Raw genomic sequence first — 26953 nt, forward strand, 5'->3', positions numbered from 1 at the left:
ATTTGGTTGCTGCTGCCCCAATATAAATTTCATTTAACGGCAATAATATCGTTGTATCTTCTACATTTAATTTGTCCAGATTATTATCCACCGAAACTTCTCGAATAGTTCCAAAAGGGCAGCCATATTAGGCGATATACAGGCATTGATGCGGGTAGAAAAACAGAAGATTCTACGCCCATCAAAAACTAGGTGGCTAGCTCAAGCTGCATGCATCGCAAGAGTCCTAAGCCAATGGAAACCATTGTTCAATGCATTTGCAGAGGAAGCTGTAAGTGGTAGTGATGGTTCTTTGGATGGAAACCAGATTTATTCTCAACTTACAGATGATTTCACAAAGCCATATTTGGAATTTTTAAATTACATATTACATATTACATAAATTTCACAGATTTAATATTTACTTTCAGTCTAATGAAATTTTAATACACAGAATTAGCGAGGAATGCAAATCATTTATAGGAATATTATCGTACGGGTTCGTTAAACCGGAGTTTTCGGTGGATAATAATCTGGACAAATTAAATGTAGAAGATACAACGATATTATTGCCGTTAAATGAAATTTATATTGGGGCAGCAGCAACCAAATTGATAGATGTTGTAAGAGAAAGTCAGCCCCAGGAAGTCACACAATTCTATACAAATATTCAACAATTTTATAAAACTGCGTACAAAGAGTCCATCAAAAGACTTCCGGTTAACGACAAGTTTGTAAATGCATTGAATTTTTTAGATCCAAACGTAGCATTAGATCACAGTAAACACGTAGGTCAAATCGATATCATTGCAGAACATTTTCCATCCAAAGTGACAGCTGAAATAGCAATTGACCAATGGTTCACATTGTCTGCGGGTTCAACATATGAACAAAAAGAACAGTTTAAAAAATTAGATGTTATAGCATTTTGGAGCACCGTAAGAAATTTAAAAGATTGTTCAGGTGAATTAATGTATGGCGAACTTGCAAAACTAGCATTTATATGCCTATCACTACCGCATTCCAATGCAGATGTGGAAAGGTATTTTTCAATAATCACGGACATGAAAAATTTAAAAAGAAATTGCTTAGGTACGCAGATGCTTTCCGCTATAACTAGAATTAAATTATATTTAAAGTCAAAGAACGTTGATGCATGCAGCTACAATGTACCGGACAATGTGTTGGAATATTTTAATTCTGACATGTACCACAGCAAAGAAGTACCTTCCGAATTAGATGGGATCTTGCTCCCTGACGAAACCGAAAATAGCAGCAGTGAGAGTGATACATGTTGAATATTAGTTTGATTATTACGTGTGTGTGTGTGTGTATGTGTATATTTATATCATATTGTATTTTATTGTATACTATTATGTACAAGTACGTCTGCACTTGAATACCTAACGCGCTCAACCAACCGAGCTGGTGTATATTATTATGTATAATATATTTATTATATTCAGTATTCAATTCTACAATTCGTTTCGCCTTCCCAATAATCCCAATACCAAACTTTCGAATATATGCATTGAAAAAGGTAGTTTCAAAATCCACAGTGTGAAAATTCATACTTCATACTTCGCTTCACGACTGAAACTCCCACAATTCATTTTATTTATAATAAAGAATGTTTACAATGTCTATTTAGATCGATTCATATTATTAATTTCATTAAGTACGTATATGTACATGAGTTCGATACGATACGCGGCAATAACCTAAAACCTGCGAAATGTCATATCATCTCATCTGTCATCGTTGCGTGTGTGTGCGTCCCCGTCCCCATCGCGCACGCGCAACGTGTCCCCCATTTGCCCCTACTCAATCCCCGTCGCGCACGCGCAACGTGTCTCCCATTTGCCCCACTCAATCCTAAAGCGATGGAATAGGATAGTGGAAGGGGAAAAGTAGGAGAGTACCTGGTTGCGATCTCACAACCATCTGGCAGCACTGCCACTGACACTGACGCGACGCACTGATTGAGGAGATTCTCGTCGGTGAGAGCAGTGAGAAAGTGAGAAGGCGAATCGTTACGGAACAATATCGATTATCATGAAATGTTACATTCTCCGTGATTCTCCGCCGAACTTTGAAACGATGTTTTCAGACGAGCTGACCGTTTCACTTCCATAGAGTCCACTATCATACCACAGCATTTTCTTGTAAACTTCCGAAAATCTCTTCATGTCTCCTTAGCACATGTCGAAAAAAAATTTTTCCTATGGTGTTGTCAAGACGATGTTGAATGTAAATAAGATATAATAAATAATATACCATATACGATGTAATATGAAAATTGTTCTCATTCTTACGCCTATCCCCTGAGCCCCAAAGCTACAGCTGAAAGAATTTCGAATCATTGAAACAAAGATTACAGCATCGATAACGAATTCATTTTAGTTTTCTAGATTTTCTGATTCAATTACAAGCAGTTATATTGACATTTACAGTCGGAGAAAACAGCCTGATCTTTAACGACTGTTCCTATTGCATTTAGGGATTGAATTTGGTCTAATTAATTAGTTATTAACAATTTCGGAAAGCCCCTGCAATGTGTAAGACAAGGAGAGGTTGAGTGCGGGAAAAGGACAGAGCGAGACTCACTCGTGCCACCTACTTACTTTCAAGGCGCTGCTAATCCCCTGATACTTACCCCTGATACCATGAAACTGTCAGAAAATTGATTAAAAAATCGCTTTCCGATAATAATTTATAACAATTTATGGTCGAAGAATGTAGATTGGACTACTAGCAACTTTCACAGTACATTTTTGTTTCGAATTGGTTTCTAATTAAATGGTTATAAACAATTTTCCAGACCTCTGTCCAGAAGTGAGCTGAAAAATATTGACACCACCTTATAAATAAATTGTTTTCTAACTTTCCAGACATACTTTGTGAAGATTTATGATCGAAGATGATAGAATAGACCTCTAGCAACAATCCAGTAGCAATTTTTTGTCGATCCAACTCGTATTTAATTAGTTATTAACAATTGTTGCGGAGGGTACTTGTTTCACCTATGTCGGTTATGTGTAAGACAAGGAGAGGTTGAGTGTGCGACGAAGATAGATAGAGAAACAGTCGCGCGACAGTGTCGCCATCTATGGTGGCGGGATTGTGAACTAATTTTCCCTATCCTTCCCATGTGTAAGACGAGGACGGCGATAGTGTGCGACAAGGACAGAAGTGGCCTCGCTCGTGCCACCTCCTTCTTCGCGGGTTCTAATCCCCTGGTACTTACCAGGGCGTAGTAGCAGGAGTACATGAAAATAAGGAGGTATCCGACAAGGACAGACTTATGCGGTTTACGGAGAGTGACAAGGACAGATATAGAACGCTCTCACTCTCTACAGTCTCGAATGTTATCGAGTGAGTCTCGCTCTGTCCTTTTCCCGCACTCAGCCTCTCCTTGTCTTACACATTACGGGCATAGGAGAAACAAATTCCATCTGCAAAAATTGTTAATAACAAATTAAATATAAGTCAGATCTATATAAAATTATTACTGGATTGTTGCTAGAGGTCTATTCTATCTTCTTCGATCATAAACCTTCACAAATTATGTCTGGTAAATTAGAAAACAATTTATTTATAAGATGGTGTCAATATCTGTTAGTTCATTTCTGGACAGAGGTCCAGAAAATTGTTAATAACTATTTAACAACTAACAACATCTAATCAAAAACTATACGTAAAAGTAGCAGGAGGTCCGCCTCGTATTCTCCAATCGCTAATGTTTATAAATTGTTGCTGTGGAGCAAGCTATTAATGAATTATCGATTGTTTGGTAGACAAGTGAGATCGGCCATTGCTGCCGTTGTCGGATACCTCCTCGCATATCATGTGCTCCTGGTAATACCAGGAGATTCGAAGCGCCGCAGAAGCGTTTTACACATAGGGAAAATTAGTTCACAATCTCGTCCCAGAGATGGCGACACTGTCGCGCCATTCTCTATCCTTGTCGCACACTCAACCTCTCCTTGTCTTACACATTACGGGCATAGGAATAACAAGTACCCTCTTCAAAAATTGTTAATAACTAATTAAATATGAGCTTGATCTACAAAAAATTGCTACAGGATCGTTGCTAGGGGTCTATTCTAGTTTCTTCGATCATAAATCTTCACAAATTATGTCAGGAAAGTTAGAAAACCATGTATTTATAAGATGGTGTTAATACTTTTCTGCTCACTTCCGGACAGAAGTCCGGAAAATTGTTAACAACTATTTAACAACTAACAAAATCGAATCAAAAACTATACGTGAAAGTTGCTTATGGTCCAGTCTACATTCTCCAACCATTAATTGTTATAAATTATTATCGGAAAGCGAGTTATTAATGAATTCTCTGACATTCTCATGGTATCAGGTGTAAGTATCAAGGGATTAGCAGCGCCTTGAAAGTAAGTAGGTGGCACGAGTGCGTCTCGCTCTGTCCTGCTCCCACACTTAACCTCTCCTTGTCTTACACATTATGTGCATAGCAGAAATAAGTAAATACCCTCTTAATAGATTGTTAATAACTAATTGAATACGAGCCTGATTTATAAAAAATTGCTACTGGATTGTTGCTAGAGGTCTATTCTAGTGTCTTCGATCATAGATCTTTACAAATTATGTGTGGAGAGTCAGAAAATAATTTATTTGTTAAATAGATGATATCTATATGTATTTTTGATTTCATTTCTGAGCAGAAGTAACTATTTATATATTTAACAACAAACAAAAAAAGTATAAAAATAAAGAAATTGCAACTTACCTGATAGTGCCGTTTATGTTCTCGTAATTTCATTTCACTTTCATTTTTAAATGCTATTTCCTTATTTCAGTTTTTTTTAAAAAGAATCTGTGGAAAGTATAAAAAAATAGAATTTGGTCATATTTGAGGATCGAACACATACATACGACCTCAAGTATGTGAATCATTAACACCTTATAATTAATGAATCTTAAAAAATTGTATTAAATTCTATACATTTATACAACAGGAGGCATGGGTTGTCCGGAACAATTGTATTAGCTTGATCGTATTATTCTGTCGCTAGATTTCAGCTCTACGTCTCTAATCTTACATGGAAATATTCACAAATAAGTAATTAAAGTCTGTATTAATTTTATGTATGTCGAAGTGTAATCTCTGAAAATGTCGTATAATTTAACCCTTTGCACTCCGAGCAGAGTTATCGTTTATCTTACAACAGCTCTGCAGTGGAGCGAACAGAGGGCTGAAGATTAAAACATTGTTGTGTGAAAAGCTTGATCATAAAACATAGGTATTGTATGATGATGTTATCATTGTATAAATACTTGTCGTAAGATTTTCCAATGATAGTGCTTGAAACCTTATGTCGTGTCCCTAACAGAGTATTTGCATTCATGTGCAATGATTTAATTGAATGACTTTTAATTTTCAAGATGACCCATGCAATAATAGGCTCACACTTGAGCGATGATATTACAATAAGTGAACTAGTCCGGTAGAAAAATTAATTTGTTTTTCTTTTCAAAAAAGCGACAAAACGTTCCGATCAATCTGATATTTCGGAGAGAAATAAAGATGCTTTCCAAAATTTTTTTTTCAATTTAATTTATTAATCGATACTTGTCTATGTACAAGGCTGCGCCTGCTAAACATTCCTCTTCCCTATAATACAAGACAGAGGTCCTTCCATGAATACAACAGCGGTTCACCATCAAACACGCTACAAACATTGCAATCAATTTTTTTAATCAAAATCGATTAAAAAAAAGAGGCAAAATAAAAGGAAAATCCCAGATTATTATTTACAGAAGCAATTGGTCAATCATTGATCGATTAATTATTGATCAATTAATTTCATATTACATAAACACGAGGTTCTTTCCACCTAGTTTTGGAGAAAAGGCTCGAAATTACTAATTTTCTTTCAAACAAACTTATTTTAAATGACTTGTTAGAAATAAGGTATGATTTCACCTTTTCACAAACAAGTTCTTTTTTAAAAATCTAAATGATTATTTTCAATTATATTTATAGAGTTCATTAGGTCTTTATACATCCCAAAAGATCTCATTTTTGATAACTGCATTAGGGATCAAGTGTCCCAATAGATTTGGCAGAAGTTAACTTTGAACGCATCATCCAGTCTGTTTTGAAAAGGTCAATTAGTAATAATTTAGTATTAGATTATTTACAAGAGATCTCTCATCTTATAAAAATAGTATATTAGTTACACAATTAAAAATAATTACTTTCAGTAGAACGATCATTAATTAATCGATAATTAATTATTTATCAATACTAGCTGTGGGGTCTCGAGAAAAAAAGACCAACAGTAGTAACCCAACTAACAAATTAATCCAAACCATAATTGACCAATTTACAATAGACTTCTAGTACTAATGAAATAAAGATGATTTAATTTAAAGCACCCTAAAATGTCTGTCCCTAAAAATTGTGCTCCGACATACAAAACTCGCTGCAACTTTGTTTAAATATTTTCAGTATTTCTTTTGAGAATATTTCCTCTCGTAAATTCCATTATTTCGGTTACAAATTTAGTTTGTATTTATCGTGGTTGTTTTTTAAAGCGTAAAGTCGCATACCTGTTTTTACATGAAAGTGCATTATTAATTGTTGCATTTTTTTTTGCATAGTTTCTGCGGTGTCGTCGTCGACACTCTGGCGCGTATGAAATTAAAAAATGCCTAAATATACAAAGTAGATTATCAATTTAACGCCAATTATAATTTCGTTCTACTCTTATACTATTAATATTTTTTTTCAGTAAAACAAACTAACATATACTAATAATTAAATCGAACACTTTCACTTAAACGAAAGTTACTTGTATTTTGCGGTAACACAACATGTCGCTATTATTCATAAAATTCGCATCGAATAAATTGTAGCATTCCATAATTACATGACTGCAACGTTCTAAGTCATTTTTAAGTATTAATTCCTACATCGTGTTATTCTCTATACAATGTAAATTAATTTACATAATACATTTCTCTAGCTTCCGCATCCTTGAATATGTATAAACTAACAATTTCAAATGATTTCTTTGTACGTGCCTGAATGTATCGTCACTAATCAAAAGAGCACTAAAAATAATCAAATAGAATCTTTCGAGTTTCATGCTACACAGAACTACGGAATATTCTTATTCTTTTTTTTCTGAAATATGAATCACTTATTTACAATAAATCATTTACAAAATTAAATAATTTATGTGAATTAGCTGCTTTAAAAAATAAAACGATTAAAAACGATTAACTTTCCCCACATTGCAGATTGTCGGAGTGTTGAAAAAATAATTATCTCTAAAGAATATAAAATTATGTAAATTAGATATAATACTGTAATTTTTGGAAATGACTATTAGTTATCTTGGTACTGAACTATTTACTCTTGTACAAAACGAAACAATTTTTATATTTATACTTTATGTTAACCCCCGTCGTATGACATTCGTGTTTATTCGGTTTCAAATGCACATATACATATAGATATTCATTCAATGTGATTTCAAAAAAGACACATGTTTGATTCGTTCGGAAATATAATTTATAGATTTCAGGTTTGGTATATATTTTATATTGAATATTTATTTCATTGGTTTATTTCGAAACGAGTTTCTTTAAGCACTGATAAACAATGATAAGAAATGTAGAAAAAAAATTTAGGAACTGAATTCGAAATGCCTTTTCACGCGAGAATGGACTACGGATCCGAATGGACCCTGGCAGTATTGCTCGTTAATAATCAATTTTTTAATCAAAATTGAATTTCAAAGTATATTTTTCCAACACTAGTATTGTAAGGAATGTTTAACCACTACTCGGTATGACTTGTATGTATGCATGCTGATATTTCACATGGCATGAATTAAAATATTTAAATATTACTAACTAATACACAAAAAGTTACATCTTGCAGTGAAAATTCTTTCATTGCACAATAAAACCATCAGACTTTTAAGTTCGATACAAAGTATTGTATCCTGAAACAAATATAGTAAAAGCATGCACAACACCTTGCACGCGAAGTAATCTTTAAAAGTACATTATAATATGAAAACACATTCAATTTATCCAGCACCTTTAAAAACGCGTCGTGTTAAAATGTTAAAACATTGGTTACCGAACACATTGTCTTACTATATAAAAAATCTAAGCTTTGTATCATAAATTCTGCAATATGATATTTTACCTTATTTCTGTTTGTATTTCAAGTGTGAAACCTTTTTTTTATTCTACGCTGAAAAATACTGCGAAATAACTTCATGGAAGAAAACGAATAATCAATTTTCTCATCGCTCCGACAATCATCTATATGATTTGAAAATTTTATCCAAGATTTTATTGGCTTATATAACAGGCAAGGAACAGCGGTTTCAGAGTAATCCACCTTTCCTTCCAAACAAAAGCGAACTAATGGTACCCAATGCAGATTGCGCAGGTGATTCTTTCGTAACAGTGACAGGGACCGCAGATGTAACCTGTCCAAGGTCGGGCCTCGTGGCCCTAGCACCAGTTCTCCTTTGTCTACTTGTCTCCCTGCCCGACGTCGACTCGTTCTGTTTCTTTCCAGTAAGATGTCGTTTCGTCGATGAGGAATCACTTACAGAGGAAGAAGGTGAAAGTTTCTCCTGACTTCCACTCGAGGACATGGAGCTTTTTAGGAAAGTTAACTGAGCCATAGGACTGTCAGTAGGACGCCTGGTGTATAAAGAACCTTGAAGAGCTAATGGAGAGATAGAAGAACCAATTGTTGTTGCCATTATAGTATCGATACCAATTCTTTCGAGCTTCTCGACTAGGCGGATACCAGTGAGAGCTTTCTTCTCGGACCTTGACAGCACTGTCCTCTTTCTTTTCGTCTGCTAGAAAATAAAATTTTTACTTCAAGTTACAATGAGATCAGCAATCTTTACAAATAGTAATAGTGTAAAAGTTGAGGTGTGCGGAACCTGAAAATGTCACCAGACATTCTCATGACCGCACAGTGTTGCGATCAATGCTAACAAGCTGGACAAAACTCATAATGTAATTCCGTAAAAGAGACAGTAAGAATATTAACATTTCTCTGTCGGTAAAACTCTCAAAGTCTTTTTTGTCGACAGAACTGTGTACATTTTGTAAGGAGATCCACAAAAGCTCTTATATCTAATTAATATCAATCGATATTTTTAAAATATGTTTTGCACTTACTTTTCTATATACTAAAGTAAATTTTTATAATGAAAACTAACGGCGAAAGTACGTTTGATTGTCTTACATAATTAGTTCTGTTAATTATATATATTATAAAGGTTATGTATGCAATATTCAACAAGCTGAAAGTAGGCAATAAACGCCAATAAACGGAAAAAGTTTTGTCGGTAGACCGGGTCGAGAATTTTATTCGGGTTCGAGTTCTCGAGAATTTTCAGAATCATTCCCGAGAATATTCGAGAATCAAACTTATCTCGACCCGTCACACTTCTATATAAAAGAGAGAACAAGTTTACAAGAACCGTTGGGTTCTAATAAAAAATCAGCTTGTATTTACTGAGACGCTTTTGCCATTTAAAAGATGCTGTACGTACCACTGTTTCTCCACCGAATGTTCTCTTTAACAATTCTGCCCCACTCGATAGCAATCCAAGAGAAATTCCACTCTCCGGAGTTGGTGAACTGGATCGACTTTCTGGCGGACTAGCATCAGGACTATTGCAAGGCGTTGCAGTAGGTGTGTAATTTCTTTCTCCACTTGGAGTACCGACACAAGAAGGTGTTACAGCTTTGATACCTGTTTAGATCAAATAAATCATACAGTATTGATTTTTTATAACGTTTTATACTCCCAACCCGAAGGACGTACGGTGTACGTCCTCACGATCTATCGTATGCGGACGAACGACTTATGGTGTACGTCCTGATGCAACATGATAAATTTTCGTCTTTTTATGATTCTACGATACATATTCTGAATAAAAACGGTATTACTTAGTATCTTGCTTAATCATTTTTTGGTTTTTATTTATAAATATAAAGATATGAAATCAATTCGCGAAAACAGTGCGTCTCGTAGGCCGTGCGAGGGGTCAGACCGCGTACCTCTGTCAGGTCGAAAGGATTAAATTCAAACATTACAAACATGATAGTAAATACCTCTTTCATTCAGCATCTTCGCAAGCCCAAGGGTTGTCGAAAATGTTGAAGTTGAATTCCTCCTGCTTAGAGTTCTCGGTGTACTCATTCCGGAATTTAGAGCGCTACTAGGTGCAGTCGCAACCCTGCTACCCACGATACTCGAAGTAACGTTTGTGTGATCGTCTGGATGGAGAACAGTACTATTAGTGAATGTGTACACGGAGCCTGTGTCTTGGAAGAGTTTTCCAGGATTGGTATATTCTTCGTCTTCCTCAAGATCGCTTAAAGTAAAAGTGACTAGGCCTAAATCTTCCAGACCACGACCTCCCCGAGTCATTACTCCAGGTCGATCCTCTAACAGACCACCTGAAAAAGTTAAGAGGTTAAAAGTTGCGGTAGAAGCATATACATACTCTCGAAACTCTCTAAACAAATCAGACTGTGATAGTTACCTAAAGTTGGTGTAGCTAACTGTGTCCAGTGATGCAACGTCTGTGATCCTTCAATCGGCTTGACTATTTGCAGTTTCTCAGGAATTCTCCAGGCATTACCACTGTAACCACTTAAATTGGCGCTACTTCCCGTGGACATAATACTGTCTGGTGTTCGACAACCAAGAGGCACGTAGGCTGACGGAGAATTCACTCCAGCATCGTAATCGTAACTATATCCTGTACCGGTGCTAAGACAAGCACGTCTAACTATAACTTCTGCGGGTGTTAATCTTCGAAGAGCTGCTTCAAGATCTGCTGCGCCAGGAGCTCCAGGTATTCCCGATCTTGGAACACCACTGAAAGTTCAATCATATCCTTCTTATATATTCTATCACATTCGAACTGTTTTAAATCGACAATTACAGAAACTCAAACTATCAGTTTTATTTTAAACTTGATGTCAAGTGAGGATGGTACATGTAATTTCGAGATAATTGCATTCTAAGGAAAATTCACGAACTTACGGATATTCCTCAGAATCTGTAATCAGGGAACCTTCTGAATCACTGTGACCAGAATCCAAACTGGGGAACATAGATCCCGTAGGTCTAATTTGTCCACAGCTCATTCTAGGTCCTGTAGAACCACTTGATAAGGTTGAGGTAGTCATCGATCCTATCCTTGGGAATTGATTACTATCACCTGCATAAGAATTCCTTGAAGCGCTTCTAACCGTTTCGAAAACCTTTTTATACGTAGGCCTGCATAATGACAAAGAAGCAAATCAATTAACATCAGAATACCCAATTATTAGTATAATATTTAAGGAAAGAAAGCTTCCGAGTTTCTTAACAGTGAAAAATCATTGTCTAAAAAATGTTTCATGCTACAGATAGTACAACAGTTTAAATGCAAATTAATAAAACAACGTACACTCTGTCGGTGCTGATGCCAGAGTCTAAGCTGAGTTCAGAATAAAGAGAGGACTCTAATTCCGAAGCAATGGAGTCCGGTTGCGGAGCAGCTCCCATTGAAGGGAACAGAGATCCTCCTCTGACTGTTGGCATTCCTCTCTTCCGCTGTTTTCGCAACTGCTCTTGAGTTTCCGCTAACAAATTCACCACCTTTAACAAAACAAATTATAAAGGTGCTGTTAGTGTTTTATATTAAGCAGTATTACTAGAAATACAAAACTTCAACGTATAATCTAAATGAAATACAGAAAAGGATGAATTCGAGAACACACCTCCGCATATCGATCCTTAAATTCAGCCAGCTCACTCGCGAGGGTATTCTGGTTGTCCCTTGTGATGAGTAAAGTTGCTCCCACCTCGTCATGCTCAGCCATCAACTGTGCCAATCTCAATTCCGTTTCCGCTAGTTTTGCCGTCAAACTGATGATTTGCTCGTGTTGCAACCGATTCTCTTCTTTCTGTCTGTCAAGCTCCTCGGCGATCCCGTCCACCTCCATGTTTGCATTTGCTGTATCAAGAATTGATCTTTTAGCAATGTTGATCATAAAATAAAAATAGCGATATAATTATGATTGTCTGAAAACGAGCTGAGCGGTTTACGTTCAACCTTAATAGACACACTGCGTTAAGAAGCTTGTCAGCTTTACTCAATCGCGACTTTGCTCTTTGACGGTTCTGGGGTGAGTGCCGCGTAGTCCAACACAGTCCTCTTACCAAAAGGCACCCTGGCCTTCCCCACTCCGTGGCCAGATCCTCTTGGAACAAAGTCCCAATTGTTTGGGGCAGTGCGACCTTGGGTTGCATACCCTCGGCAACTTTCCCTCGTCACACCCTCATAGACATGACCTGGCGGCCAGGGCTGAGCATTATTGTCTCAATTGAAACATGACCTGGCGGCCAGGACTAAGCATTATTGTCTCAATTGAGACAAGACCGTCCCTACCATAAGCGCCCAGTGCCCCCCACCAGCATTCGTCGTTACTATGAAGGAAGGACGCTTGGTGGGAGAAGCAAGCGTTTTAGGGGCCACAACCGCGTCCAGCACTGACCTGGCCGAACGATAATCGGATGGCCCAAAGTGCTCATCCACCACCGCTGTTTAGTCATACGTATCTCTATACAAGACATCACTAGGCCCTATCATAAATCATTCCAATCCTGAGGGTCGCCTCGGCATCAGCTCATGACTAGGCTAACATGTTGACGCTTACAAGTTAATAAACTAACCAAGTTGAGCAGCAATGTCCTTCACAAGTCTTGCTTCCTGTTCTTCCGAATGATCAGTGGCGCGTATCAGCTTCGAGAATTCGGTCCTCAATTGTTTGTTTTCGTCCTCGAGATTATTGATTTTCTTCTGCATCATTTCAAGGTTAATACTGCGAAGTCCGGTGGGCGTACTGGCTTCGGAGTTTGTTTCTTCGGCGTCATTTGTTAGAATTTGAATGATCTCGGTCTTCTTTGTAAGCTCGTGTGTCAGTTGAGTGATCTTCTCGTTAGCTTCCTTCAAATCGGTTTCCAAACTGGTAACCGTGGTCTCGAGCTTCTGGTTGTGCGATAACAATTCTTTCCCAATGCGCGCGGTTAGCTCCAAATCCTTCTCTTTCTACAAAATAGAAATACAATATAAATATAGTGCACATCTTTTTCATACGTATCGAGGCATTACCGTGGTTCGTTCTTTAGTCAAGTTGCCGATGATGTGCCGAACATTCTCCCTTAAAGTTCTCGGCGGTCGGCCTTAGTTTACAAGATAGTCGCAAAAAACTTGACAGTAAAGTCGCGATCTAGTTCCCTGAGGGTCTCCACGATCACTGTCCTATCGCCTATCCCTTCCACTGGGGGGCATCCCCGTGAAGGGACAAGAAGCTTTGTCATGCTATCCTTTTCTACGTTCGGCATCCTTTCCTTTACACAAAATAGTTTCCCTACACGATCGCTGTCCCTGCTCGGAACAGGCGACGAGAGCTAGATCGCAACTTTACTGTACTTGTAAATCCATGGGGTCGATCCCATCGGCGAGGACCCACATCATCGGCAACTTTACCCGTTCTTTTTGATGATCACTTTATATAAATATCAATCACAAACTGATGTAATTTACCTCTTCTAGAAGCCTTGTAACTGCTTCTATATCATTATACGTCTTGGTCATTTGGCTCACCCGGTTGCTACATAGAACTGAAAGGAGAAAATAAGCAGCTTTATAGCAGACTATAACAATAACGTCATTTGATAATGGTCGAAATCGATAAATGCATATGTATACGTAACAATTGGCAAGCTGGTATTTGGTAACGGTGAAGCAGTATAATATAATTAACTAAACAGAAGTGACATAAAATCAGTACGTAAGTTTACTGAAATTTAATGGGATTATATACTAACTTAAACAACATTCGTTCCTAACAATACTAATAGGCATACAATTTAATGGATGTCCAGAGAGTTCAGTAACGAATTTTATTTATTCACTTTGTTTTTCATACACTTGCAATTATGATATACACTGTACATGTCATTTGTGGGTTCGTTGGCGATAAAAAATATGACAAAAACACTATTATTCCAGTGATGAACGATCTACGTCGAGTACTTTGGATTGACCATTTTTGCACATCATGGTAATAGAGTATAGATAAAGAATTTGATCGGGTAGGAATAAGTAAAGATCAACGTCCATTCGTGCAAAAGTTTAATTTATTAGTTAAATTAGGAATATTTAATTATTAAAATTGAATTAACACGCATGATTTACCTTCGAGAAGTAATGTACAATAAGAAATGACGATCAGTTTCTGAATGTATCGAATACAGATCTCGTTTCTTAGGTATACAATAGAAAAACATGCGCTCACAGTTCAAATCGATTGTTCAACTTGCTCGAACCGATCGTAATACCGATTGGTAATCATGTTACAGCTCGCAATACTAGTCGTTGCGTTCCTCGACCGTTGCAGAACTTGTTTCACGAATACATTACTCGGTTCATATGACAAGTTCAAGAGACATAATTAATAATTCCACGAATAGAACGGTGCGTGCACGTGTAGACTACAGGCAATCCGAGACGTGAGATTTATTCGACTTCTGAAGCGTCGAAATGATTATAATAAGTATGGGAGTTACTGTCAAATGTAACGTTACATACTAATCGTTACATCTTGCCTGGAACTATAATCAACGATTATATTCTATCGAAAGCTTGCATCAAAATGTTTCGTGAAAAATCTGTGCACAATTAAACATTCAATGGATTCAATCTTTATGAAATGTTCAATGACAGATAACTAAAGCGATATTTTTTCTAATTGGAAGCGTGTGTAATTACAGTCGGTGTTGCTTGCGATGCACAAAATTGGCAAAAACAAAATAGGAGTGGTAACAAAAGTTATCTTTGTAACTCAACGAAAATACAAGAGGGTTAACGTGGAAATTGTTGTGATAAATAATTGTAACTATCCAAATAATATAAACTTTTATATCACTATATTGTATGTTCGAACAAAAAATATTGTGTTTGGATTTTTAGAAATTAAATAAATTTTTATTGTGATGTATTAAAGAGATATAATTAGGATTTTAAGGTGGAAATTGCTAAGATAATTTGTAACTTTCCAAGTAATATTAATTTTTATTGTAATATGTTTGAATAGAATATATTTTATTCGGATTTCTAGGATGTGAAAGGGTTGCAATTGTTGTGATAAATTGTATCACAGTCTTATGATATGATATGTATGATAATGCATTGTATTTTCCAGTTTCGACTTCGTCGCTTAAATTATTTTGATTTTTTTTGTAATCAATAAATTGCACCAGTATGGATGAACTATACTGAACAGTAATATTCCACTGACAGAAGTCGCGTCAAAGGGGGTCCGAGATTGAAGGGAACTTCTGAAAGCTTCCAGCAAAATGGTGCTTTCGCGTCATTCTATACGCGAGTGCAAAATGGCTGGTGGAAGGTCAAGAGCGAACTTTGGGAAAAGAAACAGGAATACTAAAAGTCAGGCACGCAAATGAGTCATCTATGTTACCGAGAAAAGACCGAGATGACTCGCGACGCTTTCAGCGAACACATTGCATCCGTTTCCCTTTCGAATTGTCTCGAACGACAACTAATTTGTTTCTCAACGATTAACAATCACTAGACTACGGATCGTTACGCAAGAGAAAAATTGTTTGCACGATTTGCAAGAAGCAGAAGCGAGATAGAGATATCTATCCTTCCTTAATGATTTTAAATAAATTAAATTAATACAGTAATATTCCTAATTTTTTTTTAATCTCTCCGCTACTTTAAATTGTACTTATTTTTGCCCTGAATGCATAAAATCCACAGTCTAGTATCTGCACTTCAGTGATTGATCCCTTGCAATATAATACCGAGTTAGACTCATGATGAACATTTCGAATTCATTGAACAGGAATGTTGTTCACTTCTTCTAACAACAATTGATATTGTTGTATTGAACTTACTAATTGAAACATAAAGATTACACAGGTAAATAGTCCATGAATTGAAGAAAGTATTTTTCTTCGAACCAATTTATCCTAGAAAATAGTACACGTTTATGGACCAAATGGGACTCTTGACCATGGTCTCCGCGCACTATAACGAGAAGTGTCTTGTTAGCAGTCGAAGAAAACATGCCTCCGAGGCATGCATTCCTCAAAGAATGTCGTCCAACAGCTGCTGCGGGCTGCATTTAGTCAGTAGGAATTTTTCGAGATCATGAACTCGTTTTCACCATCGAGAAAGGGAACAGCATCCGAAGCAGTACGAAGATCCGTTTTTGGTATGAATTTTTAACCTTGCCGAAAGAAAACCAACTGTTTATCCGAGTGTAGTACCCTAAGGTTCTCAACCTTGTACTGCGCAACGCTACCATTATTTGAAAATAAAAATAAAAATTGATTTATCTCAAATAACATGTTATTTTATATATAATTATTTAATTGTGAAATTGTTCTTCAAAATGATATACAACCAAAGGTATTCGCTGATATAATGTTGAAGAACACTTTCTAACTTAAATAATTATTTCAAATAATTATATGTAAAATAACATGTTATTTGAAATAAATCAATTTTTATTTTATTAATTGAATTTTAAATAATTATTTCAAATAACTAGAAAATAATGTTATTTCAAAAGTGATCACATGTATGAGAGTAATTATAAAATAAAAGGTCCAGGTCTGTTAGAAAAAATAAAAAGAACTGTGTGAGAATTCGCGTTTAGAGAGTCGAGGTGGTTTTACAATTTTCGGATAACGTTCCTGGTAACCGTTAAATTCCTTTGCAATTAGGTCGTTGCATAATTTCTGCCGTAGGTTTGCGTTCGAGGAGCCATAAATTACTATTAGATTTGATTTTTAACCGAGCTTCTAGCTTGATTGCATGCTACGATGAATTATAGCCGTGTCAGAAATTGTGTGTTCTTTTATGAGATATGCATTTGCTTGTCCTTCATTTCTTATCGCTAAACGCAGACATTGATATTTTAAATAATGTGTATGTTTCCAAATCTTTCTCAGCAGCTATTAATCAGTTTGATTAGCTTGTCCTTTCTTATCTACCTCCTATATCGCATTGATATGAATTGAAATGTTATGGTAATCATCGATAAATAATTAATCACGGAATTAATTAATAGAACGGAAAGTGAAATTACTGAAGAGTGCAAAAGTGATTGACGCTTTTAACGCTTCAATGTACGGGTCGAATTTATCCATTTTCTCGTTCACATTTGTTCTAAAAACTCCATAGAACAACAACTAGTGAAACAATTCATCGCACTCCAAGATGATTCGAATGGGATCAATCTGTACAAATTCAATTGATGGATCCACAGACCCAATCCGTGCACTGAAGGGTTAAAATGTGCGGTCGTTCATGTTGATTTCCTTTGCAGCATTGTGCAGGCCGGTTAGGGAAACGCAGCTTGCACGCGATTGCTGCAAAAGAGCGTGGTGAGCGTTGCAATAAGAGGATACATCAAGTTGAAGTGCGTGTTGCGATTTCTAAACATCGGTACAAGGCTCTCGGTACGATGGATCGGACGGTACATCGTTTCTATCTGCTAACCTACCGGAGTCACTTAGTCGCTTAACAAAGGAATTCCTTAGGCGAAGTAATTCGCCGGAAATTTGCGACAAGGATTCTGCGATAATCTTTTGATGTGCTCTTGTGGGAACACAAGAACCTTCTAAACCTGTGTTGGGCAGAGTCGCCAGATGAGGGGAGGGACCAGGAATTGAGGGGAAAAAGTCTCTCTCTCTCTCTGCCGGTTCCGGAACGCGTCACGTGACCTTAGAAGGGGAAAAGTGGGAGCACAAGTCTTAATCATGAATTTGAATCATGAGTTTTAAACAATGAATTCAGGCAGAACCGTCCCCACCATAGCGCCCACTGTCCCCTCCCAGTAAGCGCCGTTACCATGGAGACAGCGCTTCGCCTGTCGCGAGTAGCTACGAAGGTACGTACGGTGGGGGAAACAAGCGTTTGAGGTGCCAACATTTTTTTAAACCTTCTCAAATCATTAATAGACTGTGGACCTTTATGCGTTCATGACAAAACCGAGCAGATCGTATACGAAACACTGAAAAGATTTGAAGAACTTAAAATTGCTTTCATCGTAGTTTCAAATTGATGTTGCGATGTTGCTTAGTTGTTACGATTGATGCGAAACAGATTTATTTTGCATGAAGATCCGCAGTCTAGTCGTGCATCTTTCACTGCAGGAGAATCATGTTGTCAGGAGACTACATACAAATCTCATTACACCGACATGTAAAAGGAGCAGCATTCGATTACGCTACCAGAGTTATTAGTAGTTCAGATGATCCCTACGGGAACCTTTGAAGCGATGAACTTTAACCTTCTAGCGCTGCAGCATACTCTAGATGTCTGATCTTGGATTAGATTCATAGTGCAGTCAGTCTCATAATTAACGGCACACACTTTACAGAATAACTTTTTCGACGATTCATTTTACTGAATGTAAACACAACGTCTAACGAAATGGAAGAGGATGCTTACTATTTGGAGCTTGAAAAAAAGGAAAGATTGTTCCCGAAGACGATTCTTAAAAATCGCTTGCTTTCAATGCCGTTACGCGAGAAGCCCCCCCTTAAATGCCTCGCATCGTGGCCCTTTGAACGAGACAATAAAGAAAATTGGGGGCAAGGAGAGGATTGAAATAAAACGAAAAGAAGCTCAAGCCATATCTCAGACGGTCCTGTAAGTTGAAAGATTACTGACAGGAGGCGCACGTGCAAGGTGGCTCCGTCGGAGATGTAGCCACGTAGAAGATCGGCGTTCGTAATCCGGTTGAGTCGTTGCATCCCCAGCAAGGTGCTGGTATCCTAGATGAGCTAGGACAATTCGCCAGGAAACCGCTGTCGCCCTCGTTCTCTGGCGAAACCCTGTTCGAGGGTCTGATCTCCTCATCGTACTCGTAAGGATCATCCTCCTGAGAATCCTGCGGCTCCTGGTCGGAAGTGTCTTCCGGTGCCAGGAGCGAGTTTTTCGAACCGGATCTTTCTTCCTCCGCCAGGATCGGCCGGGAACCCAGGGAGGATCGGGAGCAACGGCTGATTCGTTAGCTGTACTTAATGGCGTTACTGCTACTATTCTCCAAGACCTTCACTCTCTAACTTCCTCGCATTTCTTACGCCCGTCCACCATTTTTCAAAGTACAATAGACCCTGGTAACACGAGTAACCGGGGACCAAAACAGAGGCCAATACGATTAACCTTCGCTAGGCGGATGCGTTTCATGATTTCATCGCACCCATTCAATCTTTGCTCACCAATTTTAGCTTATGTATTTTTTGCACCTACTTCTTTCAGATCAACGTTCATCTTCTTACCAGACCTAATAACTGATTGATTATATGAGTGAGTAATGTGTATGGTATTATAAAACTAACAAGATTAAATTTATTTGCAATAATTTTTTGTGCCCAATTTTCCCCATTTTACCATTCAACTTTGTCCTTCAGACATTTGACGTATCTTTAAAAACAACAAAGATATTTGAGGTAACAAAGTTAGGTGACTCACCCTGTATACTGGAGTTAAGAAATCTATTCAATCAATTCCCGTGAAAACACCTTTACAATCTCAGTAACTGTCAAGTAAAAAATCTACAATGGGTCATTTGACCCCTCGTGGTAGATTTAGTGTTAATTCGAACTGATCCTGTTATTGAACCCACTATAAATGCCTGGCAATTAAAACTGGCTCCTAGAAGATCAGAATTTAGAACGTTCTAATTTTGGCTGATGAAGGCTAGATTAATTCAAGTCATTGCTCGCCAATTTTGTTTCATGTATTTTTGAGCCTACTTCTCTCAGATCAACGTTGATCGAATTGGCTATTAAAAACTATGTATTGACTATAATATTGACAACAGAATTGAAGTTTACTTCGGTTTAAATGAAACGTGAGCAAGGCATGGTATATAAAACGTTGTTATACGAGACACACAGGTTATACGCTCTGATACCTGCTTTGTTTACTCTTCTATCGCTGTATGTACACACTCCAAAGGTGTGTATTCACTGGCAAACAGTTCGCCAACAATGCTTGCGAGGGGTTCGCTAACTTTTGAGAGTCACGCGATCTTATCGCGGACATTGGTCACAGCGAATTTGCCAACTGGTCCAGAACAATTTTTCAAGCTCTACGTAAATATTCAAGTATGTAATCAATTTATTAATCTCGGGAAAAAAATTCGAACTGAAATCATATTGACATAGAAAAACCAGAATTATAGGACCCGTCGAAATGACGGGTTCCAAATCTTGTAATTTACAATTATTTAGTATTATACAATAAATTTATTACTTCGGACATACACTGTCACTGAAATCGTTAAAGATCTAAATATGTACCCCCATTGTTTACAAACGCCAGTGGCAATGCAGCTTAATAATAGCTCGCGATAGCATCTCGCCTCGTTGTGTTGTAAAAATGTAAATATTATTCACTCATATAATCAGTGTGTATCTATATTATCGTACACAATGTATCTAGGTACACGCGTCATTGAATGAACTCGTGTTACGCGGTGGTCTATTGTATGTATACTGAAAACTTTGTGCACAGTTTGTAAATTGATATTTAGACACTTTCACGTGCGTTACAAAGACTATATCGACTTGCTATAATTTTCGGCGTTTTTTTGTCATATTTGAAAAATTCAAATCGAGATTCTACGCGCAGAATGAATTGCCTGAGACTGGACTGGACATTCGATAATAATTTTATAAAAATAATCAGAATTCTCTCAATACAGCTTACTGCTAATGAATTAGTTTAATATTTATGTAAATGGTTGTGCTAACCCATTAGATTTTATTCGTATATCGTTTCAGTGAACCATTCGCCTTTTGAGGGTTGAAACATACGGGAATGTGAGCGCTATAAATGTTACGATCAATGGATCCGACGCTGGAATCCGCGAATGTATAGGTACAGCCTCGAGGGAACTACATATGTACTTCGAAGACGATGCCCTTATGTCTGTTTCCATTGCAAAATAAAATGCTTCACTGAATTACTTAACGCCGTTAATTGCCACGTCGGTTATGCACCAAGCAACACTAATTGTTGGCCAGGCTTACAGACTCATTGTTATTATGATGCGTTCGAATAAACTAAATTTTATTAGAAATTCTAGGACACAAATAAATTCTAACTTTCTATAAATTTTCGTTACGGTCTCATTAATTAAATTACTTCTACTTTGTGTGAATTTTTGTGGCATACTTCCTGAACATTGTACACTGTGCAAAACCTTGCTAACAATTTTTGATTTCGCAATAACCAGAGTCGCCAGATTAAGGCTTGTCTCCCCACTCCGTCTTCCCCTTCTGCGATGCTATTCTCCCACGCTTGTGTCACAATGTCACGTGACTAATCCGGTACTCGCAGAGAGGGGGTAACTTTCTCCCCTCGATTCGAGTCAATTCCCCTGATCTGGCGGTTCTGGCAATAGTTTGCAATAAAAAAAATGCTGTATAAATGCTGTAACAAATATTTAATTTCACGATAAACATAGTATTTGTTGGCAATAAAAAATCATCATTTTCCCAATAAATTCCAGTCTTTAGTAACTCATTCTGCGCGTATAGTACCGAGGTCACATATAGTGTTTGGGAATCTCGATGATTGCTTGTATCGCATTGTAGAAACAACACTAATGTTGCCATAACACGGCGCAAGAGAGTATACTTTTCTGTAATACTTGAACAGAATGCGAAGGTCCTGGAACTGCATTATATAAAATATACTTGGACAAAGACGTGTTTATCAATATTTATTATATGTACCATTAATATTCGTTCACTATTACCGTGTTTGTAATCGATATCACTGTATATCCGCCAGCTGTTCACATAGACACCGACGAAACGATACTTAACAACGCAACATACATCACTGAAACATGCATAACGGGGCCGATATTATTAAAATCGCCGAGAATGTTAAATTTTCCATATAATGGAGGAGCGTACGGGATAATGCAATTTAAGCCATAGATTGGATTATTATGCAGAAAGAACGTGCAGAGATTTTATCCTCTGTATAAAGTGAATTATTATAATTCTTGTTATTATTATTATAAATCAGAGTGTATGTAAATTAATGGAGATACAGAGATGTCTGACCTCCAAAACTTTCAGTAGTACAAACGGAGCTTTACTGATTTACTAGTTCATTAACAAGTAGCATGCTGGACTTACGAGTGCGAGTAAAGCGATAATCTGACGTAAGAAATCGAGAAAGTTATTTCAAAGAATTGTTCAATCATCAATGAATTTTCATTTAAATTCATGTGGATTGATGATTTGGAACCCCCTTCGGTTGCCAATTATTGTTCTAAACAATAAAGTAGTTTGCAAAAGGAGAATCGCGTAATAATTTATTTCATATCATTATAAAATCATTTTTTGAAATATTTTACATGCCGTGACTCCGAATAAATTCGTCTGTTCAAATCATGCAGTTTAGATCAATAAAACACGCGTTTAACTCTGCAAAATGTAACATGGTGCAACAAGACTCACTGTTACTAGGTGTGGTGTAATTCTATGAAAACTGTTCGCGCGAAAGAAATGGCGCTAATGTGTAAAGTGTTAATTAGATCTTGCGAGTTTTATGTTCTAATATATGAAAAAAAACTTTAAAAACCACGCTTATATTAAAATGCACTGAAAAAAGGAGAGAATAACTTTTTTCCTGGTTCTCCATAAAATACCGAATCCAGTTAAATAATTAATAATATTTCTCCACAAAATTTTAAGCAATTAGTTCAAGATTTCTTCTGTTATAAAATTAGTGTCGGAATGGATAAAAAAATTTAATATAAATTTACATAAAATCATAACATTAGTGACTATAAATAAAATCGTGGGGCGCCCACGTAGATTGCGTTAATATAGTTTAGCGCTCCACGCTTTTATTTATAGTGACTAATGTCATGATTTTATTTAAATTTATATTAAATTTTTCTATCCATTCCGACACTAATTTTATAACAGAAGAAATTTTGAACTAATTGCTTAAAATTTTGGGGAAAAATATTATTAATCATTTAACTGGATTCGGTATTTTATGGGGAACCAGGAAAAAAATTATTTTCTCCTTTTTAGTGCATTTTAGTATAAGCGTGGTTTTTAAAGTTTTCTTTATATATATTTTCCTACTTTTATTGTCGGAAGCACGTGTGTATACAAAATTTCAGCAAGATTGGACTATAGGAAGAGGTTTAAAATTCGATTACAAGATTTGACTCGTACAACAACAACACGGCAAGTTAATATAAGAAGAGAAAAAATATTATTTGATGCTGTTATGTTCAAAACCATGAAGCTTCCTCTGTATCTTTGTCATGAAATCAATAATCCGTACGCTATTTTAACCACCGTTTATCTTAATACACCCTCTGCTGAATATGCTCCCCTATGCGAATGCGACGTAGCATGAATTGGGGTGCGAAATCACTATGCGCAGTGCGAGGAACACTGTTCAATCCAACAAAGACCTCGGCACGCACAGGCCATTTACAAATAAAATTATTTTTCTTTTACGACCAATACTTATTGACTAGTACCGAACTTCACAACAGTCCTAAGAGCACTGAGATCATTTTCGGTGTGTCATACTCTTATGACTGTGACGCGACGGGTGAAAGAGTCTGATGTAACGGTCAACAAAATCGATTTCTTTTTGCATAAATATACTGTACCTCCATGGAAAATACTCTCTCGAAAGCACTCAATGAAATTCGACAAAATTGGACGCTTTCCTTTTTCGAATATTTACATTACGCCCTCTGCTCAAATATTAAGTGCGATTTTTAAATTACATATTATATTTGTAAATATAATATATCATTTGCGAAGTGTGTGTTCGCAATATACGCTCTCCACGTGAAACTTTCCACGCACTGGCAATATTTTTTCAGCGCGAAATGCTCTAGTTGTGAAGCTCTCAAATTGTCTATTATTTAACACATTCGGCACAACATTATCCACTGGCATACCGGATAACATAGTATAGCAATCAGCAGGCGAGACATTTATTATTTCATTATTACCATTTTCTTTAATTTTACCGCTAATGGTTCTCTAACGGTTTTTATTTATGCAAATTTATACACATCCGTGAAAGAGTTTAGTAAAAGTATTTCTTCCTGCAGGCTTTCACTGTGTTTCAAACTATCATAAAGCCTTTCTTGAAAAAAATTTAAACGGACTAATGGGAATGTACACATAATTGTACAATTACATTCTCTAATGAAAGGTACAAATAACTAGGATACAGTATCTTCAAAAATAGTTTCACTCGGATGTTTGTTACAGATGCTGAACATTTACAATCTACAGGTGATCATTTCTAATAATATACTTCTACATTCCAAAACTTTTTCAATCTTTTGTAAATATTTTTTTGTACACGAATCGACACTTCGTTATAATTAGTATAACATCTGATCAAGCTACGAGATCTATGAAACCTTCTACGAGTATATCGCTGATAGAAAAACAGACAAATATTGCATGCGAACTAGGAAAAATCGTCACAGTTCCTCGATAGCTTTCTTTCGTGTTGCAAACGAAATTTCACAGTTCGTTTTGCAGCATGATGAAGTCGATAGAAGAAGCAATCCTGCAACTTATGCATGTTAAGCGGTTACACGAAGAGAAAGGATCCCATTCGATCGCATCTCGAATAACTGTTCTTATAAATTCTATTTTCTAAGTACAAAGGTCAGCCGTCTTGAGTTCCGCTTCCCAAGAGGGCATTCCCATTTCCCGCAAACAATTTCAATAATATATATCGTCATTTTTTTGTTTAACAACCTAACCAGCATATTTCGTCGAAACGTTGCAGGCTTGCTTGTATGCACCCAAATTATGTTCATGAATTTTCATACGGTGGTACCATGGAAACTATGGCAATTATTTATCAAGAAAACAGACCGCCTGAAAAAAATTCTCCTCGGATGACTCGCGAGATTGCTCATTAAATGCTGAACCAATTAACTACAAATTTATATGGTATGCTTGGCGTGCAATTAAATACTGAGAGCCATGGGAATTTAATCTCGGTGATGCTCGCGATTTTTTAAACCAGTTGAAGATATCTAAGAAATTGACATTAATTTCGTGGTTCAATTATACATCGATGGAAAATTAATTTAAGCTTTGATTTGTCGTGATTTTAGCCTGCCTCGATATTAAATGGTTAATTTAATCAAATGTACGTATATGTAAATCAATTTAAGGTTTGTATGTACAATATGCACAGGCTAGTGTGTGAGGTAATATGCCAAAATATCCTTACAAAGCATCAGGACTCGGTGCTCGATTAAGAAGACAGTCGCGTGTGCAACGTGAACTGCAAGTTAAACCTCCGAACTCTATTCTGACGTTGTGTCTTAAGTAGAGACGTCGCAGGTGATTATTGATTTTTCCACAGGCTCAGGCTTGCATAAGAGCATGTACCGGAGTGATAAACCGAGTCCGTGACGTTCATCTTTTATTTAGAAGAGCAAAGATACAACCGCGCGACAAACCGTGTCCAAACTATATTTAACTTTTACCAATAAACTCTGCTGATCTGTGAACACCGATTTCGTCCTGGTTCTTGTTCGCACGATATTATTAGACTGCGGATTTTATGCATTTCTGAAGACAGTCAGCAGATGAAACAGAGAACAATGAAACTGCCAGATCCTCAGAAGTTGATTCTATTATTTATACAATTCCTTTTCGTTATTCTTGTCACAATTCTTAAGAAAAGTCTGAGCAATTCCTGTTTCTTGGAATGAATGCACAAGATTTTTATTTTGCATAAAGATCCGAACATGACGCCAATAGTCATATTAATCATCATTATTCTATGGATCATCCACCTGCAGTTTGATCATTTCAAGCAAATATGCATGCTACTTGTTAATGTAAAATACATTAAGCTCCGAGAATTTTATAGTGAAAGCATTGTTGCTACAGAATGAATAAATAATTTCCTAATATGTTAAATAGCATCTGAAAACTTCTGGAATATTAAATATTACTACGTTAATTTCCCACGTGCTCGTGTTTCTCTTTCCATTTTACTTATACGACTTTGATATAACCATTGCAGACCAATAATAATTGGACGAGCGTAACTCTGTTTTTTTCCGGAATGTACGGAAATCAGCATTCGATTAAGTCATGCAATATTGTGTAAGTCTAATCTGCAACATACCGCAGAAATAGCGTTGGGAACCTTCAAAATATAATTTCGTAAGTTTCAATAAAAAATTTACTTTCCCCCGCAGCTAATAAATGTTGGGCACATTATTGCTAACAAAAGACAAACATAGTGATCTGAAAAATTATCTTGCAATCTATACCATCGATACACTTTATCTGTCTGTGTATTTTGTTCGTGATAATTAGTATAAAAAATGCAAATACAGAGGTGAAATGACGGACTAGAATTCATAGTGTTCCAGAAAACGGCGCGATACTGTTATCGAATAGCAAATAAAAGCAATTATACTCCGCAGTGGAGGACGAACACGTGGTACGGTGCAATAATTTGTTGCATAACAAATCATACCAAGTCAAACGACCGCCAAATTACAGCATTACTCGTCACAATTGGTTGAGCATGTTTCTTCAGATTCAACCTTGTATTTTTTCTTGTTTTTAAGTAATTCGATGTCTCACGTGATGCATTACTGACAAGTAATCTTCTTTGTTGCAAATTCTTCTGTGCAAATATTATGTAAAAAAGAACTAACAACTAGACCGCGGATTTTACGACAAGAACGAGTACAGTAAAAACATCTAAAGAGTTTGGAGATTATTAAAATGATTAATTATTGAGAAATGAATGTCTGTGCAGCTCCAGTATCTTGCAATTAA

The 26953-nt window shown here is 36.6% G+C and overlaps 1 protein-coding gene across 8 annotated transcripts in view; it reads right to left on the reverse strand.

Annotated features, from left to right (window-relative positions):
• Positions 1–4924: 4924 nt before the first annotated feature.
• Positions 4925–26953, reverse strand: part of Milt (trafficking kinesin-binding protein milt) — a 46104-nt gene continuing 24075 nt past the window's right edge. For 6 of the 8 annotated variants that reach the window (XM_076436701.1, XM_076436698.1, XM_076436697.1 and 3 more), the window contains 9 exons: positions 13617–13693; positions 12743–13118; positions 11788–12023; positions 11475–11665; positions 11066–11302; positions 10560–10897; positions 10126–10473; positions 9561–9763; positions 4925–8855 (listed from right to left, as the gene is read on the reverse strand). In XM_076436701.1, the coding sequence (XP_076292816.1) occupies positions 8367–8855; positions 9561–9763; positions 10126–10473; positions 10560–10897; positions 11066–11302; positions 11475–11665; positions 11788–12023; positions 12743–13118; positions 13617–13667 (2469 nt within the window). In that variant the 5' untranslated portion in view covers positions 13668–13693 and the 3' untranslated portion in view covers positions 4925–8366. Of the gene's footprint in view, positions 8856–9560; positions 9764–10125; positions 10474–10559; positions 10898–11065; positions 11303–11474; positions 11666–11787; positions 12024–12742; positions 13119–13616; positions 13694–18782; positions 19078–26953 lie in introns of those variants that run through there. The other 2 variants (XM_076436702.1, XM_076436699.1) reach the window with 2 other exon arrangements.

Source organism: Lasioglossum baleicum, chromosome 13 (assembly GCF_051020765.1).
Source record: "Lasioglossum baleicum chromosome 13, iyLasBale1, whole genome shotgun sequence".
NCBI lineage: Eukaryota > Metazoa > Arthropoda > Insecta > Hymenoptera > Halictidae > Lasioglossum > Lasioglossum baleicum.